The sequence below is a fragment of the Diadema antillarum genome, unplaced genomic scaffold, assembly GCF_040938485.1.
Source record: "Diadema antillarum isolate AM-2024a unplaced genomic scaffold, OU_Dant_1.0 scf00000043, whole genome shotgun sequence".
Lineage (NCBI taxonomy): Eukaryota > Metazoa > Echinodermata > Echinoidea > Diadematoida > Diadematidae > Diadema > Diadema antillarum.
In genome coordinates this window covers 1,566,150-1,582,440 of record NW_027270932.1, presented here as the reverse complement: position 1 = coordinate 1,582,440, position 16,291 = coordinate 1,566,150, and the positions used below count along the sequence as shown (strand labels likewise).

General features: G+C 39.8%; 1 protein-coding gene across 1 annotated transcript; it reads right to left on the bottom strand.

Annotated features, from left to right (window-relative positions):
• Positions 1–3,736: 3,736 nt before the first annotated feature.
• LOC139713250 (coiled-coil domain-containing protein 63-like) lies at positions 3,737–12,583 on the bottom strand. Its single transcript, XM_071624998.1, has 11 exons — positions 12,511–12,583; positions 11,679–11,778; positions 10,921–11,051; positions 10,197–10,378; positions 9,341–9,454; positions 8,582–8,837; positions 7,790–8,007; positions 6,606–6,774; positions 5,918–6,093; positions 5,145–5,321; positions 3,737–3,853 (listed from the first exon to the last, which is right to left on the bottom strand). Exons 1-11 carry the CDS (start codon positions 12,581–12,583, stop codon positions 3,737–3,739), a joined length of 1,713 nt encoding a protein of 570 aa, XP_071481099.1.
• Positions 12,584–16,291: the final 3,708 nt, after the last annotated feature.

The window sequence follows — 16,291 nt, the reverse complement described above, 5'->3', positions numbered from 1 at the left end:
GTTTTATTTTTTTGTTGTACACTTCAGAAAGAAGTGACGGGAAATTTACCTTTGATGATCCCTTGCCATCGTGATTCCCCTTTGATTTAGTTTTTCTTTGTTTCTTGCTTTTTAACCCATAATATATATGTTCTTTCCCTCTTTTTTGTACAAATACATTCAGAAAATAAAAAAAGAAACAAAATGAAGCGTTAGAGAGGTTATCATTTGTATTCTTTTTGTGTGTTGTTGATTTATTGATTTGATTTATTCACATTATATATCTGAATGGGTTTTAAAAGTCAGGAGTATGTGCGTATGTTTGTGCGTGGTTTTATGTCTTCTGTAAATCATGCATTCATGTTCAAATTAATCCATTGTCTCTTCGACTGTATAACACCCATACTGTTATTCCATAAAGCACCAGGTTTCATGAAGCAATGAGTTGATTGCACTGGACGACACAGGGTAAAGAGAACATTGTCACTTAGATTTCTGTCTTCTATTTATTTTCAATTGAACCAAAATCTGCAAAATCTTGATAAACATTTTGCTGAAGTGGAAAGTGCAGTGTAATTTGATGGAAACACAAGACTCTGGCTGTATTATGCGTTGATGTTTGCATTAATTGGGCAAAACGATTAAGGATTTAAAGTAGAAATCCAGTCCAAATATAAGTTGGTCCAAGAAGAAAGAGTAAAATATTACGAGTTCAACGGTATAAATTTGATCAAAATCGGATGAAAAATGAGGAAGTTATGACATTTTGAAGTTTTGCAATTTTTGGGGAAATAGTTCTTGGACAGTCAATATGAATATGCAAATGGCAAAGTGAGCTTGTCATTCCCTCACAACTTACCATATACTGTAGTTTGTATATAAATTTTGAATTTTCCAGTTTTTCATTCAGACGCAATCATGCCGAGGCTCAAATCCCCATATCTAACTGATCACTATTCTGAAGTTATTCAACCAGGAATAACGTCACTCATTAGCTCACTCATTGGCATATTCACACCCACTGTACAAGAACTGTTTTGGAGAAATTATCAAAACTTCATAACTTCCTTATTTGTCATCCGATTTCAGTCAATTTTTCACCGTTGAACTCGTAAAATTTTACTCTCTTTTTATCACACTTACTTAGATTTGGACTGGACTTCCTCTTTATGTGTGACGTGTATGAATGTTCTATGCCTCATAGTGAATACTGGGATGAGGTTGACTGTATGACAAATTAAAGGACAAGTTCACCTTCATATACATGTGGATTGAGTGAAGGCAACAATGTTAGTAGAACACATCAGTGAAAGTTTGGGGAAAATCCGACAATCCGTTCAAAAGTTATGAATTTTAAAAATATCTGTACAATCACTGCTGGAGGAAAAGACTACTACAGTATATGATGTCACATGCGTACAACGATATAAGGAAAATAAAAAGAGAATTTCACAAAACTTGACTTTTTGAATAAAGTGCACATTTCCTCGACATGTTACTGACTTATGTTAGGGGTAATATCATTCCCCCTGACTTCTGAAAGAGAGAAGTCGAGTGTTCTTTTATTATGTGAGAAAAGTGAGAATATCTTGAATTTTTCTTTATACTTTCTTTATACATGTATAGTTGTACTCATATGACATCACAAGCTCTAGCAGTCTTCTCATCCAGCCGTGACTTAGCAGAAACTTCAAAAATTCATAACTTTTGAACGGATTGTCCGATTTCTACTAACATTGCTGCATTCTCTCAACCCACATGTCTATGAAGGTGAACTTGTCCTTTAATGACATGTAATTTGTTGTCTGAGAATGTGAGGAGGAGTGACATGCAAAACTCCTGCTAGACTAGAGTACAGGATGCACAAGTAATGTATGATATGCATTATGACACGTCAGTGGATGCCAATGTCCTAATTTTAAAGGTAATTTTTCATGACGTACATGGTGCTAGTATCAGTGATGTTGTGTATAAATAAAGGTACTGTATACAAATCAGTAGGAATGTTACTATGCAGCTGAAAGAGCAAAGTTATTTTCTGTCCTTCTTTTTGAGATTTTATTAAGCCACAATAATGTTCCCTGCAAGATATACCTGTAAAATTTTCCAAGCATTATACTGAATTCAATTTTTAGTCCTGAATGAGAAAGCATCACTCTGTGCATTAATTTCTATCATTACCATTACTACATCAAAGTGGTACTTGCTATTTGTTCTTCCAGCTATTTCTGTAAACTCGTATGCTTCTATTACAGTACATCACACGACTGGTCCACAGTACATGTAATGTTGCACAACACACAGGAGACACACAGCCAAACAAAACACTCAGCCACTAAGCAACATTAAGCAACAAGTTTTCTTTTCACATAAAACAGTTTATTTACATTGGAAAACTCATTCCCTCTATCCATGTTTGTGACATGGTTGTTATCAGACAATTATGTGAATGAACATGAAATAGAAAATAATCATTATAAGCATGGCTTTACACTCACCATGAAATTGCATGGTTCAGAAAGTCATAAAAAGATATGAAATATAATCTAAACATGATGGAATCAACTCATAAATAATGGTACAAATAGCTATATCATATTACAAACAATAGAAGGTGAGAATAGAAAAGGTGGTCTGTCAAATTATGAGACACAGATATAGTTTTTGTTTCCATAACTAACATATTTTGGGACTTAACATATAAAATGAACTGGAATTATCATTTAATTGCCTAGAATGAATTCTTGCTAGTTCAATTCAACAGATGTGACCACATTTGTTGTGGGATTGTAACAAACATAATTTAAGCGGATGTGAATGTCTTGTGGAAGCGGTTTTGTCAAATAAAGCTGTGGTGGGCATTTACTCAATTACACCGAAAGTGGGGCATAACTTTACACATCTTATACACCCATGTCCTAGTACATCATATTATAAGACATCATTACAGACCACTACAAACTGGGGACACATGTATTCAAAAGCTGAGAAGTATCATCAAGCTTTACTGCACACAGTCACAACAGCTGTGCTACAAATTTCCTGACTTATTTTGTCTCACCACTAAACCTGAACTAGACCTGGGCCCTGTTTTATGAACAGTTATAATTGATTATATAGTTGATTTCTATCATAAGTCTATGGCAGCCTGTGTGGTAATGGAATTTATAATCGATTGTATCTTTTGATAAAACGGGGCCCTGAACACATTCATAGAAACTTTTTTTTTTTCAATGACGAATTGGGAGGATTCTTAATAAGAATACCATCATATAACATCAGGGACTACTGTCTATACCATATATTTAGCTAGTCTTATTTACCGCAACTTGGGATTTTGTGCGAGTGATTAAATTTCGTGACTGTGCACTGAAGGGAGACATGTACACATGCATGTCATATTAATGCCAAGGTCAAAGTTAATAATTCTGCATGTTGTTAAATTCATGAATAGCACCCAACTCACAAAATTAGTGAAAATAAAATCCTTGCGAAATATATGGCATATACGGTAGTTTGTAAGTACTGCGATCTGCCTTAACAATACATAACGGTGACTTTCCTTACGTCATGACTGCCATTCTATTCCGACTCCTTTGACTCATCTGACCTCAACCTATCATCCTTCTGTGGCTCCAATGTCTGATTTCTCAACCACGTACCCCCCCCCCCTCCCCACCCCTGATCCAATCTACCATTTCCTCTCTGTTACCTCACCCTTGTATTCCCCCTCCCCTCCGCTCCCTGATGTGACCCCTCAATGTTTGACACCACGCTTCTTGTCCGGAAGAGCCTGTTTCTGCTTTAAGTCCTTGGCGCCTGAGAGATCGTACTGGAACCCTTTCTTGGCCGCGGCTGCTTCTCTCTTCATAACCTGAAATTTGTCGATGGAAAAGCAAAGAAAATGCTTCATAAGTTGTCAGGTTACAGTCAAAGCTTTGTACACATAAGCATTTGGAAAACATGATTTATTCACCTCTGTCCGATCATTTTGTGACAGATTAAAGGGACATTCCGGACGATTTTCATAATTTCACATCATGTAGTACATAAATCAACAGATCCATGTATAGATTCGTGGAATTTCTTGTGGTCTTTGAGCAGAGAAACCAATAAATTGAAAATCTTATACAATGAACAGTGTTGATGACATCAGGGCCTCATATATTTCAGAAATGTAGCAGTGCAATTCCATTACAATACCACTTGGTCAACAAGTTCACCTGTGAAGAATCTATGCATGCCTTCTTCTTTTGTTCTGCTTCCTTGAACCCCAACTCATGCATTCTCATGGTGAGGCTGCCATATCATCATCCTTGTTCATTACAATTTGTTATAAATTTTGAAAACATTCTCGTTCCTCATCCCATTCACTATAAATTCTGAAACTCTGTACTCAATTTAACTGATTTATAGTTGTTCAAATGTAAAAGTCTGAAAATCATCCGGAGGTCCCCTTTAATTATATAACAGTGAATAAGATAAGATGTAAAAAATACAATCAATGTTACCTTTGTTCAGTAAATGCATTTTTATAAAGAAAAATTTCTAACATGATAAAATTTGTCCACCAATATCTGGATACATGGCTGGCTCAATGTTGGCAGTTTGTGTAGTGTACAGTGTCATGTGTCATAACAAGCATCTTCTTGGTTTCAAATTGCATTTGTATTTCTCTAGCATTTATGCATGATACTGGCAAATTTATATCAATTGCAGAGTTAACAACTGGGGCAAATTTGGGTACAATTTTCTCTAAAAATGCTGCAGGACAGTTCAAAACCTCCACATAAGAATAATATGTAGCCCTCAACTCACTGTGTTTTTTGACAGCAAACTAAGCAGGTCAGATTTACTTAAAGGTATAAGTCAATTAGGCAAGATGTATGGCTACATCACAGCTCCATAACTTTCTTGACAGTACTGTGCTTCATCCATCAATGTTAACAATTTAGTATGTGATATCAGTGACATTATTATGGCACATAGTCCTCGTAGTTACTGATGAATAAAAAGCAATAAACACATACTGGTTGACAGAGGACAGTTTAAGATCAGACCAATTTCTGTGTTCCTGGAAACATAAAGACTAACTGCACTAAAGGGAGAACTTTATTTGATTACATAACATGAATATATCAAATTGACACAAGCCAGTCACATACCCCTTTCATAATTCTCTGCTTGAGTTCGTTCTGCGTCAACGGTCGATTCTCCTCGTCGCTCATCTCGGAGCCCTGGTCACTGTCATACTCGTCGCCTGTAGAGGGCGGCAGGATGTTGAGCTGCTGGGGAGCTGGGATCGGACCCTTGCCCAGGAGACCTGGGATCTTGGCTTCAACCTTGAGGGCAGAAAGAGTAGGGAAAAATAGAGTCATTAGTTCATTTGACCAAACTTTACCACTTTCTGACAATGTTTATGCACCAGAGATTCGTCCATGCCAGGTTTTTTTTTCTCTATTCTTGTTCTATTCTCCTTCGAACACTCTAAAACTCATTTCCTTGGTGAAGCTCATTTTACCTTAAATGAGACCAGTCACAATTTAACCACCACTTACATACTCTCAGGAATTAAAATCACTTGAACAGGACAAACAAATAGACAATGCATTAGCTGTTATCATCATTATCTTTCCTATGGAAGAAAGATGAAGAGTATATGCCATTTTAAAGCTGTATAACCATCACACCACATATATCCTTAAAGAAAGTGTCAAGGGATTTTCCCCATTTCTTTCCAAACAAAATACTGACATACCAAGACAACACATTACAACAGAAAAAAAGAAATATGCCACAAAATGTCTGGTACGATAGTCTTTGCAAAGAGATCTCAGAACGAATTTCTGCACACTGGCAATAGCCACAGGACATGAACACATCTTGTATCATCCGTCCTAAGTTTGTCACTGCAGAAATGGAGAAGACTAAGACCCACCTGTTCGGCATTCTTGGAATCATAGTAGATGCTGACAGTGAGGAGTTCATTGGTGCGCTGCTCCACCAGGCCAAGGTACTGCATGATGGTATCGTCCGTCACGCCCGCCGCACTCCCCAGCATGTTGGTGATGGCCGAGCTGTCGCAGTTGGTCTTGGCAAAGAGGGAGTTGACGCCTGGCAGTCACGGAAAGGCAAAGAGCAATGTTGATGGTTAATTGACTTGAGATGCTATCACGGTTCATATTTGTCCAAAATAACAGTCACTTCAGGGCAGCTGTCTAGTATCATTCATTATGCTCATTGTCATGTAATCATCAGTAAATGCTCCTAATAAAATTTACAATTTGATCAGTTCTAGGTCCTCCATGCTTCTGTTGCAAGCAACTTGGACTACACTATAATATATGTTAGTTTCAGGACAGTTGTGATCTGCTGTTGAAAGTCTACAACATTCCAACAGATCATACTATAAATCATGACGAAAGGCTGTAAATGGCCATGTGGTATTATGAGATTAGGTTGAACACAGGTTAACCCGTTGAAGACGAGTCCCTTGTATACTCGGGCAGGTGTCTGAGGGAAATGTTGTAGCAAAATCAGTCCGTCCTCAACGGGTTAAGCTTAGATGTACCTTTCAAAGAGGAGAAAAGGCAAATACAGTACTATGTAGGATAGCAGCTTCTTACCATCTTTGAGCTGGTCCAGGATCTTGTTGACACTCTTGATCTTCACGCCGTACTCATCAGCCAGCTTGGTGGCGGCCACCTGTTTCTCCTCCAGTCCCTTCAGGATGGCCTTCCTGTCCTCCTCCATCTGGGCTCCCTGGTCCTCAAACTCCCTCATCTCAGCCTTAATCTACAAAATTGGAAAAGTCCGGTAAGAGATTAATGGCAGGCTCTTCCAGAGGGTGGTTTGAATATGTACCCTCAAATAACATTCATTCAATCATGCATAGATTTATGAATAGAAACACACAAAAAAGCAGCATTGAACAATAATACCTCCTCATCAAAGGAGATTTGTCTTGCCCTGGTCCTCAAACTCCCTCATCTCAACCTTAATCTACAAATTTGACAAAGTTTGGGCCGAGATTAATGGTGGGCTCTTCCAACAGAGCAGAGGGTGGTTTGAATATTTACCTTCAAATAACATTCAAGCATAGGTTTATGAATACATACAGAAGAAAGAGCTGTGTTAAATGATAATACCTCCTCATCAAATGAGATTGTATTGCCCTGGTCCTCAAACTCCTTCATCTCAACCTTAATCTACAAAATTGACAAAGATCGGGCTAAGATTAATGGCAGGCTTTTCCATAGGGTGGTTTGAATATTCATCCTCAAATAACATTCACACAAACATTCATGAATACAGGCACACAAAAGAGCTACACCAAATAATAACTCCTCATCAAATGAGAATTGTATCACTGACATATTTCAGGCATTTACTATAATGTGCACTGAATACTTATGTTCAGTTTAATATTACTGCATAAACAAGCAAAAATGCTCCAAGTAGATAGCTGCCAACTCTTCATTAGTATTGTGTTAAATTAAACTGGATATCTTTTGTCTTTTCAATACAACTGTGTTGCACCAAAGCAAGCTAAACATTTCCCTTACATGAGAAGAGAAAGTATATCTATTCTATTTCATCTTGAGTATTGATCACTGCAAACAAACAAGTATCTGTCAGATATGCCTCGTTTTATATTACAGAGTCTACACAATTTGTCTTTTAATTCACCAATCGTATGTAGTTGGGTTCTGCGTTCCTTGTCCCTTTTCCAAATACCATTCCAACCTAATACTGTCATATGCTTAGTTCTTATCATTCTTTTTAATTGTGTATCATATTTTTTGCTCACCTCCTCAATCTGGTCGCTAAGCATCTCCATCTCGTTATTCTTCTCGTTCACGAAGTTGAAGAGGGCAAAGTTGCGATCCTCTGTCTCGATGAACTTCTTGACGAGCATGGTGAGGTCCTCCTCCTGGGTGATCTCCGAGATGCGCTCGAAGGCCGCCTCGTAGGCCTCGATGGAGTCCTCCTGTCGCTCGCGGCGACGCTTGTCAGCCGCCTCCGTTTCTACAGGATGAGGGGAGAAGAAATGTTTAATAACCTTTTCAAACTGCTCATCAGTCATTTGCAGGCATGAAAGTCCAAACTATGAACTGGGAAGGATTCAAAACCCATTAAAACTGTTCCAATGTTTTTGGTTTATTCTAGCTAGATCATATCTCATGACATAATACAAATGTGATCATTTCTAAACTGCTTCATAAAAAGATGAACTCCTTTCATCAATAAGATATGGAATAGACCAACTATCTACAATGGCGGTGAGAAGGGGAGATGAGAGAGTGGGCAGCTCTGAATAAAGTGACAGAAGGAAAACTGTATGAACACATCTTATCATCGCATGCCAAGTAGAGCGACAGAAGCATTGTATGAACGCGCCGTATCATAGTACGCTGGGTAAAGTGACAGGAGTATTGTGTGAACACCAATAGTATTACAAAAGAAGAAGCATGGGAATGCCAGGGATGGTGTGGTAACAATGATACACCAAAGTAACATCATTCACCATTAAATTAATCATCCCGGGAATCATCCACAAGAATGGGTCGGTATTCTCAGATGGACAGGGCAGGACACTCACCTTTCTTCTGGCGCCAGGCCTTGAGGTAGTCGTCCTCCTCGCGCTCCTTGCCCTTGATGTTCATGAACTCCCGCAGCTTGCGGTCATGGTCGATGATGCGCTGCAGCTCCTTCATCTCCTGCTGGTGCTGGGCCATGTCCTTGTCCGCCTTCTCCTTCAGCAGCATCATCTTTGCCTGGGCCTCGTCCCGAGAGTCGTAGGCCTGGGTCGACTGGTCGATGACCTCCCCGATCTCCTGGCGGAGGTCTGTCTTCTCCTGCAGGGATCAAAGATGATGCACACGAGGTGAAATGAGTGAAAATTCTTGCAGAGAAGTGTAGGAGGCACCAATTTCTTGTGGCACATTATAGATTACAAGCACATGCCACACGATCTTTAATTAAATCATGTGCAAGAGACATATACAATGATGCCATCATGCACATATGGAATGACGATGCAGAAAAGAAGATGTCAAATTGTATCGAATCTAATCAAAGCCAGCAGGTAGTATCATCTTGCATCATACTTGTACAGGCATGGACATAAGTAGAGTAACACGAGCATGAAATTTTGCTGGTGCCCATTTCAAGGACAGGACGGACTCTGTATACACAAAATACTTTTCAAACGTTTGATTGATGTAATGGCTTTTTGTCATTGATCAAGCCACAAACAATGCAGCTAATAATCTAAGCAAATTAGGAGCATGCTGTCTTATGATGATTCTCGGTTCAAGTTTCATATACAGTTGGTAGTTGACCTTGAGAAACCACCTACCTTGTCAAGCTTCTTTCGGATGTTCTCGTAGCGTGTCCGTTCCACACGGAAGCTGTCGATTTCCTCACGTAGCTCGGCATTTTCCGTCAGCATGGCATTGAACTTCTCATTGGCCTTCAAAAGAGAACAAAAAATATCATAAAACTCTCACATCATCCATGACAATATTGTATCAACTAGCAGTATGAGGAGAGAGCACGCTGTGAGCAGTTGCTAATGTAGCCATTGTAACCACAATGTGAGACATTTGATAAGGACGTCTTCATTACAGAGGTCGGAAATAAAGCTTGTGGCATACAGAAAATCAGCACAACAAAATTCAGAAGTGAAGAGGGAAACATGATATACATTAAAGGGCAACAGATTAAGGACTCAAGAGGGCGCTGTTACATGGACCAATCTGCCATGTTCAGAACATCCAAATAAGACATATTCGGATACCTCACTTGCAAAATACTGTATACGCCATATTTTTCACGAGTCTAAATTTACGCGAATCAAGACTTCCCGACGATTTCGCGAGTGGTTAAATTCGCAATCGTGGAGTCCCGTACTGAACGGAGAAATGTGTACGCGTACGTCACATTCATATCAGGATCGGAGTCAATATTTTCGCGTGTTTTTAATTTAGCGAATAGCAGCTGACTTGCGAAATTCGCGAAAATAAAGACCTCGCAAAATATTCGGCGTATACAGTTACAAGAAATATTCTAGAAGTTTTGATGAAAAAAATATCCCATGATTTCTTATAACTTTCTTAGTTCTTTTTTAACAGCTTTAATTGCAAATATCTCAACTTAAACACAAAAGGAGTTATCTCCTTTTGCAATCAAACTCTCCAAATGATGATCCCCACCTGATGGAGTCGGTTCTCTTTCACTCGGATGGCCTTCAGAGTCTTCTGGGTGTGATGCTGGCTGGCATGGACTCCGCCCATCTTCTTGTGCTGCTCCCGGATTTCCTTCTCCATCTTGCGGATGCGGGCGTCCAGCTCCGCTTGCTTCTCCTTCTCCTGACTCACTTTCTCCAAGAATTCATCTGAAAAAGGGTTTATACACACAGGCATAAAACATACAACTTTGAGCAAAGGGAACATACATTGTACTTTGGTAATATTACCTCTTAAACAGGCTGAACTACTGTAATTGTGGATTGATTGACAACTTTCCTTTCTTTTCTTTTTTTCTTTTTTTTTTACGGTGTGCTGGACATTAGATACGGTACTCACCCCTCTTATGATACCTTCAAAAATTATATCTTGTTCAGAAGTCCACTCATGGCCAATACCAAATCCGATTTGGTCAAAAAAATAAAATAAAAACACCATAAACAAGCAAATTCAAAGCAAAGGTTGGAAACATGTGTAACTGCAACACCACAGCATGTTTCTTTAACATGTTTGTATGTACGAAATGTAATACTACGTTTGGATCACATACAGTGTATATGTTGGTCTTACACCACTGGGTACCACCCTCTGCAGCAATACAGCATGACATCACAACAGTGCTGATCACAGTGTTATAATTCAATGTAGAACGTGATGCTAAGCATCTAGCTTGCATTTGCCAACTTCATACCTCTCTCATCCAGGAGGTCATTGAGCTTGTCGACGTTGCCGCCATCTCGTGTCTGGTTGGTCTGACTGTCCGAGAGACGCAGGTCCTTCATGAGCTCCTCTTTCTCCGACTCCAGGGTCTTGATTTCTGCCCTAGAGAAGCCAATGGACCAGCATCACCTTGGTCAGTTTTATGTACAATACCTCAGTGGTACACACTAAGTCAAGGAACTCCAGGATTGAATGCACTAACTCTCACACACACACACACACACACACACACACACATGCACACAAATTCAACACTAACTGTCTCGATATGGCCAGGTGGCCTACAAATGTGTATTAAACAAACTATACAAACCAGGGCTCAACATTAACAATAGCATGGTGGCCCGACTGGGCAACTAACATTAAACCGCAATTGCTATTTTTGCTTTTAGTTTGGGCCACTACATATCTTTTTCGGGCCACCAGAATGTCAGATTGAAAGATTTTAGTGGCCTGACGGGGTAACCAGACAAAAAAGTTGCATCAAGCCCTGCAAACTATTCTGGATATACACCACAGATATATGTAAACGTTGATGTTACATGTGACTTCGAGGGGGGGGGGGGGGATGGGGAGATTTCAATTACTTGAAACTCATGCTGATGCAGACCAGAGAATTCTTCATACACTGATAGGTTCTTAAAGTCTTGAACAGACCAGGATTTGACAATCTTTCCCAGGACAGTAAAGCATTTTCTAGCACTTTATATATCCCGACATTCTACTCACAGCTGTCTACGGATGAGGTCCTGCGACTCAAAGTTGTAGGCGTTGCGATCACCCTCCATGAGGCGGTACTGGCGCTGCAGCTTAGCAAGCTCAGTCTCCGCTGCAGTGTCACAAAAACAAGAATAAACATGAACTTTGAAATCCTAATGCATAGATGAAGGATATTATTCTCGTCTGTGCAAGAGTTTTTGAGCTTTTGCTGCATGTTTTTGTTCCATTGATGAATGGAAACCTGTTGTGACTTTTCATTTGAAACTGGATGAGTCTTAAAAGCAATCGTTATTTTGTTGGTTTTTTTTTTTTTTCAATCATTCTGCAATGCTAGGGTTACTCTTGTCAACTAGAATTATCAAAATGCATCAAATTAAAGTCAAGCTTGATTCATTTACCTTGTTAAAGATCGATGCCATAATTTGTGTTGACACTCTTTTTATTGTAGGCTGCTGATATGCACTGCTATAAGACTTGCCTTTTGAAATGAAAGCCATAAACAATTACAAGTAACGTTCTTAAAGGAATCATGTGTTTGGAATAAAGCCTCTGACTGCACTGTGAGATTTGAAAAACAACATTTTGTTGAAACATTAACATATCCTGCTTCTGTAGGACAGGATACATGCACAATGACAAAAAGTATTAGAACAGGTACTGTACATCCACTAAAACAGGTACTGTACATCAACTACACATACAAATTGCAATGCTTACCGATACCAGCACATACAATGTACATCTAACAATAGCAGACTGTTCTGTGCAAAAGAATTATCATGTTGTAGCGACTACAGAATATAGAGGCTCTGGTCCGCAAGTACTTGGCCAGCAAACTCACCAAGTTGTTGGTCTGCATCGACATCGCTGATGTCAGAACGACGACTGGCTGATCGTGGAGCTCCTCGTGGCATGGTGAATGATGTCTGTCCTACTTAACTTTGTTAAAGCTTTGCAAAGATATGTAGGATCTAGTCACTTCACACAGTCGATGGCGAGATTGCAGCTGTCTGTATCCTGTGTCTGTGAAACGAAATGAGGTGTAATAATAGATCAATCATTCATGAATCAGACTAGTCTCAACACTGACAGGCAGCAAAATAAAATGCATATATTGGGCCTTGATGAAATGACATTTGTAATTGTATCCACGTACACATAGACCATTTCTACAAACAGTAGGCCTAACGTTAGGCTGTACTAACAGTTAGATCTAGGATCTCTTGTCTGTCTGGTTGTTGTTGTTGTTGTAGTCTATAGTTTCCAGAATCTTTTTACTAGTTGATTAGGTTAGAAATTTACATTAAAGGTTATCGATAAAATAAACGTCTCTAACACCTCTTGACTGAACTATCAACATGGCAATGGGTAGGGTGTCATGTTTTTGATCACTGTCTCAGTGTCTGTACCTAGCTGTCGATGCCCAACCAGGGGATAAACTTTCATAGACCCTGCTAACATGTTAAACTGTATTATGTAAACAGGCTGTTGCAAATTAATATTAACAGACTATGCTATCAGTTCGGGAAACCCACTCACAAGGGGGGCCCCTCCTTATAAGTAACCCGTCCCCCTTATAAGTAACCCCGTCCCCCTTATAAGTAACCCCCGGGGCACCCCTTATAAGGAGTCTCCACGCTTTTTTGCAATGCAACGCGAAAATGAAAGGAATCAAAGTACATGTACTCAGTCGCCACGTCTGCACTCAAGCATTGCCGCGCCGCCGCACCCGGCGACACTCACGCCAGTAATCGCTCGCACTTCAGCATTCGCATGGGTCGTTTGACATCGCATTTAAATCCATGATTTTAGATATGAATGATGCCTCGAACCGATTTTGCTCAAATTTCGTGAGTAACTAACAGTTAGGAAACTTGTGAAGCTTTATGGACATAATCAAGCAAATTGCCGCAGTCCTTTCATTTTCGCGGTGCATTGCAAAAAAGCGTGGAGACTCCTTATAAGGGGTGCCCGGGGGTTACTTATAAGGGGGACGGGGTTACTTATAAGGGGGACGGGTTACTTATAAGGAGGGGCCCCCCTTGTGAGTGGGTTTCCCGAACTGCTATGAACGTCACATTACAAGTACCGGTATTCTATATTCTAACGTTTAGTCGATAGATCTACCAAAACTGCGGCAAAAGCTTCCACCGTGATCTAACTGTTAAAGTTCATTTACTTTATTTCTGGCACTGAAACCGCGATGGCCATCATTGACATGCCATTTCCCCACACAACCAACGTAAACGAGTAACGTTCCACAGTTCAGCAAGGCAGACAACACAAAGTTCACCAGAATTAAATGTTCAGTCGTATTCGATATTCGCAGTCACTCGAAACTTACCTCTTTTTAATCGTAGTGTCGTGCAGTGTTCACGTTCTCTGATATGTTGAATTCGATATATTCATTCAATGCAGATCAGATTAATATGTCTATAGGATCTAGCACAAATTTCCTTCAACGTCTGCCCACTCTGTAGTAAGCGATCGTATGTTTTGCAAATTATACATGAAGCGGGCACCCCGTTAGACAGAAAGATCCGTCTGTCCGGAGGACTCTTTTGTATTTTGCCATTAACGCTGTCCTCCGTAGACAGACGGAAGGTTGTAGTACCCATTGCTGTGTGGATGTTCTTAACCACTGTCTCTATGGAAAATTGGGTGAGGTACCTCACCCTTCTCGATTGCGTCTAATTCACGGCCCTAGGTCGGCAAATTTAAGCTTGAATAGTTAAATCAACTATTCAAGAATAGACTACACTCACCAGATTAATGAATAATCCAATATTTCGGTAGAATTTTCAACGCAAAACAGACATCAACCCGCCCGTCGCGTCGTCACGTTCAAACTGCAGAAACATACAGTATGAATCTATTAGCCAATCACATGCGAGGTAGTTTCTACGTGTTTTTTTTACTAAAAAAAGCACCTCGCATGTGATTGGTTTACAGATTCAAAATGGCGACCTACAGCTAGCGAACGGCGATGTTGCGATATGGATAAAATTTCTGCATTATAACCGCGTTACTGTGAGTATTTCGATTGCAAAATGTGAGAAATTCACCCCAAATATTGCTGCATAATGTGTCATGTCATGTCAAACTTGTTTGAATGTAAAAAAGCTGTCTGAAATTTGGTTTATCGTAACGTTTGATCTGTGCGCGTTGCTCCACACAGGAGCTGGGATCATTGACTTCGGTCTGTATACGGAGGGGATCCGTGAAGCCAGACGCAGTCTCCGCGGAACATTCCCCGACGGACAGATACAGACCGATCTTTCGGTCAAGCACCCCGTATACTATGCATACAACCTGTATGTACACACACGATAATTGATTGGTTTCTCGGCGGCCAGTGTGTGTAAGTGTGTTCACCGTTTCCTTAGAAACAAGCAGACTCCCTCTACGTTAGATGGTGGTCATGTCTCAGGGATTTCCCTTGTTCATGTAGTTGTTTTTGTTTTTGTTTTTTTTTTGTCATGTAGTTGTTTTTGTTTCTTTTTTTCTTGAACATCGATACATCGGCTAGTCGTAGTCTTGTGGTGCGATGGTCGGAGTATAATACAATGCACTAGCAGTTAATTACTATAAACTCTGAAAGTAAAGACTTGTATACGTCGGGGGGGGGGGGGGGGGGGAGTGAAGGAGGGCACATCCGACGTACATTTTTACTGTGTTAGTGTATAATGAAATTAATATCATTTCAGACGTGTTTTCCATGAAACAATTTTCCTGTTTTCTTTACACTTTTCATTCAATTAATCGCCGTTATAAAGCACACATCCATGTTCGAGTATTGTTTCAGAATAGCGAAATTTCTCCTACCTCCATGCGAATGAAGACAGCGGAAAAATAGAGAAAAGCAACAAAGTGTTTGATGTTATCAGTGCAGCGGTGCGTTTCATACATTGCAAAGAGTCCGGTGTTAATATGAAACACCGAGCTGGTCTTAAATTTGAGGTGCTCATTTATTGGGTTAGATTAACACCTCCGGGTGTCATTTCAAAATATTAAATTGTCTTTTAAATAGTTTCTTAGTTCCTGCACTTCTTGTTGATTTTGAACTTCAACAAGACGATCAAGAATTTTCCAATATTTAAAGTACTTGATTTTTGGAAAAAAAAAATGTGTAAACACATCTACACCACAGTAACACCAGATGGTGTGGTCTCCCATTGAAACTGGACGAGTGTAATTATCTGCGGTGTCATTATTGCATTAACACCAGCAATATCAAATCAACACCATGCGGTGTCATTATTGAATTAACGCCAGCGCTGTGTCAAAAATATCACCAGCTACAGTGTGAAATTGACACCACGAAGTGGCAGGTGAACACTTTTCAACACCATCACGATACATTTTCTACACCTGTGGGTGTGGTCCTCTATATATTGACACTTGATCGGTGTTAGATTTAGCACCCATGGTGTTAAATGCAGAGCTGCCAAGTCTCACGCATTCTGCGTGAGACTCAAGAATTTAGGGGCCATCTCACGATCTCACGCATAACACCCATTTTTCTCACGCATAGGGCGAAGTCTGCAACTTGGGCCTATAATAATGAGCATTGCTCAAAAGATTAAAGTGATAGTTGCAATTGAAGGTATATTTCCCTTTTG